This window comes from Cupressus sempervirens, chromosome 7 (assembly GCF_028749045.1).
Source record: "Cupressus sempervirens isolate cs-2001-9-10 chromosome 7, ASM2874904v1, whole genome shotgun sequence".
Taxonomy (NCBI): domain Eukaryota; kingdom Viridiplantae; phylum Streptophyta; class Pinopsida; order Cupressales; family Cupressaceae; genus Cupressus; species Cupressus sempervirens.
The window spans coordinates 160698912-160704360 of NC_143124.1; the positions used below are offsets into that span (position 1 = coordinate 160698912).

General features: G+C 30.6%; 1 protein-coding gene across 2 annotated transcripts; it reads left to right on the forward strand.

Annotated features, from left to right (window-relative positions):
* Positions 1-1046: 1046 nt before the first annotated feature.
* LOC149546009 (WAT1-related protein At5g07050-like) lies at positions 1047-4432 on the forward strand. 2 transcript variants are annotated; one of them, XM_089790949.1, is made up of 8 exons: positions 1047-1173; positions 1297-1582; positions 1667-1729; positions 1999-2115; positions 2904-3147; positions 3364-3522; positions 3833-3984; positions 4140-4432. In XM_089790949.1, exons 2-8 carry the CDS (start codon positions 1338-1340, stop codon positions 4186-4188), a joined length of 1029 nt encoding a protein of 342 aa, XP_089647075.1. In that variant the 5' UTR covers positions 1047-1173; positions 1297-1337; the 3' UTR covers positions 4189-4432. The 2 variants fall into 2 exon arrangements, with proteins under 2 accessions (XP_089647075.1, XP_089647074.1); XM_089790948.1 differs by lacking the exon at positions 1047-1173 and having other exon boundaries at positions 1261-1582; positions 4135-4432.
* The last annotated feature ends 1017 nt before the right edge of the window (positions 4433-5449 follow it).

Consider the following 5449-nt stretch of genomic DNA (forward strand, 5'->3'; position numbering starts at 1 on the left):
ACATAAACATGTAAACCTTAAAATGGTATATTAATATTCATACAAATATGACACAATAGAACAAAAAACATACTTAAACTACTCAACAAGAACATGACAACCTCTACATGTTGATGTTAAATTTCTTAAGTATAGAACAAGAAACAAACTTAACTCCTCAACAAGAACATTTACTATTCTTAAGTATATATAATGATAAATTTTCATTGACACTTATAATATGAGAAAAAAGTGAAGATGAACATTCAACAATACTAAAACACAATGTCTACTTTTATTCTCATCCCAAAATATTACATTCTATTTATGAATTGAAATGAGAAATTTTTTTTATTATAATATCTTATAACAGAATGTGGAACATCTACTTATTATATTATAAATAAATGATATAGGACAAATCATTTGGTTTTACATAAAACTATAGTTTTTTCCTACATCCAAATGCCATCCTTAAAATAAACATAAAATTATATTTAAAAAGTATATCACGAATAGGAAAATCCACCATGAGAATAATGATAAAGATGAAGTTACATATCAATAAGAAACGAACTAATTAAAGTGTTTCGTATATAGAAAACAAAAAGGTCTGTATTGTCATTTCATAAATACGTTTGTCCAAGCATAGTACAAGCAGACAGCTTTTGGAATAAAGCCCTAATGCATGGCAATGCTCTAATCCATAAAATTTAATTCCTCTTCATATATTAAAAGATCATTTAGATTTCATTCTGTTCCTTATGTTTTGTTAAAACTTGATTCTCTTAATACCCATGGGGTTTAGTAGATAATAAAATGAATATGAACTGTCTTAACGATTAACTTTATCTTAAATAAGATCTGTATTATTCTGTTCTAAGATTTTCGAGATACAATTCTCCATGTCTCATCACTTACTCAAATCCCACCAAGGAGAATAATGTCTTTTGTCAACTCTTCAACCACTAAGCGTTCTTTCATATCAAGTTCTCTCTATTCCATCCATCCACATGAGAGCCCATCTTTGTCATTCCTCCTATAATTTAGAGTGGTCTCATCATAAATGTAACACACTCCACTTAACATGCTGTTCATTGATCAGAAAGCATGTGTAGTACACAATGTAATGGATACGTGACTTGGATCCAATTCATGCTAGTCAACGATTAATTGTTTCTTCAGTGATTTGTGGTAGGAAATGAAACATGTCATCATACCCATTACTTACAATATTTGCCCAAGGATTCTCTGAACATCTATATATGTACTATTTGTTTCTTTGTCATCCATTAAAGAGCGTTTTTGTGCTGACAGACTTGCAGGCAAACAGGAGGACTCTTTGCATCTTGATATAAATGGGAAAGGATGATATTAATAATAATAATAACAATGGTTCAGGGGTGTGGAGAAGTAGATATTTCCATACATTTGAGCAATGGAAACCATATATTGCAATGGTTTCATTGCAGTTTGGATATGCAGGCATGAATATTATTACAAAGCTTTCTCTGAACAGAGGAATGAGTCACTATGTTCTCGTAGTCTACAGGCATGCCATTGCCACACTAGTCATGGCTCCTTTTGCTTATGTTCTAGAAAGGTACCTGAAGCTAATTCTACCATGGCATGTTAAAAAGTTATAATCTCTTATTGAGGATAACATTCGTGTTGTGATTTGTTGCAGGAAAACTCGTCCCAAGCTCACTTTTTGGGTGTTCTTTCAGATTTTTTCTCTGGGTTTGTTGGGGTACGTGTTTCATATACATATATATATATATATATGTTATGTGCGTCTAGATTCAATTGAGTAGAATTTATTTTCAACAATATTTCAGATTATATTTTATGATTTTTTGATGGTAGATCATAAAATGTAATTGAAAACATTAATATAAATAAATTCTATACAATAAATTTAGAAGAACAGTATTATAATTATCATGAATTATACAAATCTAATATCTGGATTTAAATAAATTATTTATATTTCTAAATAACATTTTTATGTTTATACAGACCTGTCATTGATCAAAATTTATACTATGCTGGTTTAAAGCTCACTTCACCAACTTTGGCCTGCGCAATTGACAATGTCCTGCCAGCTATGACCTTTGTTTTGGCTGTCTTGATTAGGTATTTCTTCACTTCTCTTCTATCTTGTTGTTTATAACGAGTTAAAATCAAAGGAAATTTTCTCAGCTTAGCTTGTTAGTTTCTACTTTCTAGATTCAGCTTTTTAATTCTACTCAATCTTGATTTAGTAGATCAATTAATAATTAATATAATATTTTTTTAAAAAAATTGCTCATAAAATAAATTGTATGTCGTAATTGAAAAAGATATAGCATATATAAATTGATTCTAAAATCAATGTGAAAAATATGCATTATTTCTTTTCATACATTGGTTTATTTAAGTATCAATATATTCTATTCTCCTATAAAATAAATACAAATTGATTCTAAAATCAATATGAAAAATATGCCACTTATTTTCTTTTCATACATTGGTTTCTTTAAGTATCAATATATTCTATTCTCTCATAAAATAAGTAGCCTTCATGAAGGGAGGAAAATCATCTTATTCCTAAACTTATTTGCTTTTGACAAGATGTACTAAATTGTTAGTTCCCTTTTTCATATTGGCACAGTAACAATTCTATATTATATTATTCAATGAAAATTAATGTATATAAACTTATTTTTCATACATTGATTTCTTTAGGTATCAATATATTCTATTCTCCTATAAAATAAGCAGCCTTCATGAAAGGGAGGAAAATCATCTTATTCCTAAACTTATTTGCTTTTGACACAGACGTACTAAATTGTTAGTTCCCTTTTCCATATTAGCACAGTAACAATTCTATACTATATTATCCAATGGAAATTGATGCATATAAGCTTATTCTTATTATACAGGATGGAAAAAGTGAGTATTGTAGATATACGTAGCCAGGTAAAGATAGTGGGGACAGTTGTGTGTGTTGGGGGAGCAATGGTGATGACATTATACAAGGGTCCTCCTATTTTTCAACCTCATTCTCATACTTCCAACCATGACCAAACATCTGAAAAACACACCTCTACTAGTAGAGAATGGATTGAGGGCTCCCTCTTATTAGTTTCTTCATGTCTTGCATGGGCTGCCTTCTTTGTTCTGCAGGTGACTCTCATGGACCCCATAACTCATTTGTCTAATAAATATATAATTTTAATTTAAGCAATATGTTTCTAAGTATGACATCAGTGTTAATTTTACATCAGTTTAATATAATTAACTTTATTGAAAATGTGAACGTGAATTCAGGTGAAAAGTTGAAACATCTACTTTAAATCAAAGTGAATAGTTTGATAAGAAATATATTATTTGATTGTGCAGGCAGCTGTTTTGAAGAAGTACTCTGCTCAACTTTTTCTTACCACATTAATCTGCTTCTTGGGAACATTACAATCACTTGCAGTTACCTTAGCTGTAGAACATGATCCATCAATGTGGGCAATAAGATGGGACATGAACCTTCTAACCGTGATTTATTCTGTAAGACAGTTTTCATATGAACTTTGTTTCTTAATAAAACATCTATTCAAATATGCTTGTTTTGGTTTTGACTATATTCATTTTGTAATCAATATTTTAGATGGTAGAATAATCAACATTTTGAATCACAATTACAAGTAGAAGCAATCATATACTCTAAATATTTTTAATTGTAAACCACTTATACTAACAAGACTAATCCATTTTTTTAATGTCAATTCTACAAATTCTATTTGTTTAATAAGGATAAGGAAAAATGATTTCACCAAAATTACAAATTTATCAAAATTATTGCAAATTATTTTTTCAGGGAATCGTAGCCTCTGGAATTGCATATTATGTTCAAGGTGTGTGCATGCGCCTAAAAGGGCCTGTATTTGTCACTGCATTCAGTCCACTAACCATGGTTATAGTGGCAGTCATGGGATCCTTTATTCTATCAGAAAGCATTTACTTGGGCAGGTAAACTTTTTGTTGTTTTATGTTATCATTTTGCTAAGCTTATTAATCAAATTAAATTGAAAAGAACAATGCTGAAATTTATAGATGTAGTTTATCTTCATCAAACCATATGAGGAATTAAGTGACTTGTTAATGGAATGCAATATGCAGCATAGTGGGAGGAGTTGTTATAGTGGTTGGTCTTTATGCTGTGTTGTGGGGTAAAGTACAAGTGAAGGAAGAGGATGCCTCCAACCAAATTCTTCGATCTTCTCAAAAGACAAATGTTGTTAATGTGGAGATTGATTCATGTTGAATATGGTTTGCCGCTAGCCCATAAATATATGAATCTTGCATTGTATGCAGGCCACTTGTACTTTCACATCGTGCTTTATTTCAACTTTGCATCAAATCTCAAATTCTATTTTCATAATTTCATATGGAAATATTATTATTAAGAATTTCATTAGAGTCCATTAGTTAAGATTAATTATCAGAAAAGTGAGGATGAAAATTTGTTATTGGTGGGATCTATATATTGATGTCAAAAAATTGAACAATAGATCATAATTAAAACAAGTTAACTAAAAGCATGGGGACTAACCTTATCGATGTTTTTTATTAAGAAAAGAAGTAAGAGGGTGCTGACCCGTGATACAAACAACAGACATTAGGCACTATTAAACAAACAGTAGACACTAGGCATTGTTAAACAACAATAACAACACCTAGTACTAAAGATCCATAAACTCAATCATCAGTGGAGAAACACCTTAAACATATTCAATGATCCTTGTATCTGATTATTTTGAGGCTTTGTTGTGTTTTGGCTCCAAATTGGTCAATTGGCACATATTCGGGTTCAATTATCAGATTTTCTCTTTTATTGAGATATTGTGCATTTGGAAAGACAAAATTATGGGGGATTTGATTTGCAATTATAGAGAGAAGGTAGAGAGAGGCTTTTTAGCTTCTTCGGAAAGAATTCTATGAGGAAACTTGTCATGTTTTGATCAAATCCGAGATTTCTTTCCTCCTATATTATTCTTTCTTCTTCTCTTTTGGAGGTTGTTGGCAGTATTCTCTGTGATACCAACAGAGTTCTAGTTTCTACTGTGAGACCATGGTTGTTGTTGGTTTTTCTTCCTATCTATTGAGCTGAGCTCTGGCAGTGAAGGCCACACATCCGCTCTAGTACAGAGTTTCATTTGATTTCATGTATTGCTATTCTAAGATATTGGAAATTGATGCTAGATCATGTAAAGTATTTTGAGTTTCATTTAGTTTTACCCATTTATGTATTCAGTCTTTCCAAAGATGAATATAAAGGGGATTTTCAATGAATTATCTGATTTTTCTTATTTTGTCTCCTAATTCTTCATATGCGATTAGCTTTGAGATTAAGTGAATAAGGTTTATTTGATTTAAGACATCTTGGATGAGTTGTGTATCAAATCTGTTGTTGCTTTTGACTCAAGGAGTTAAG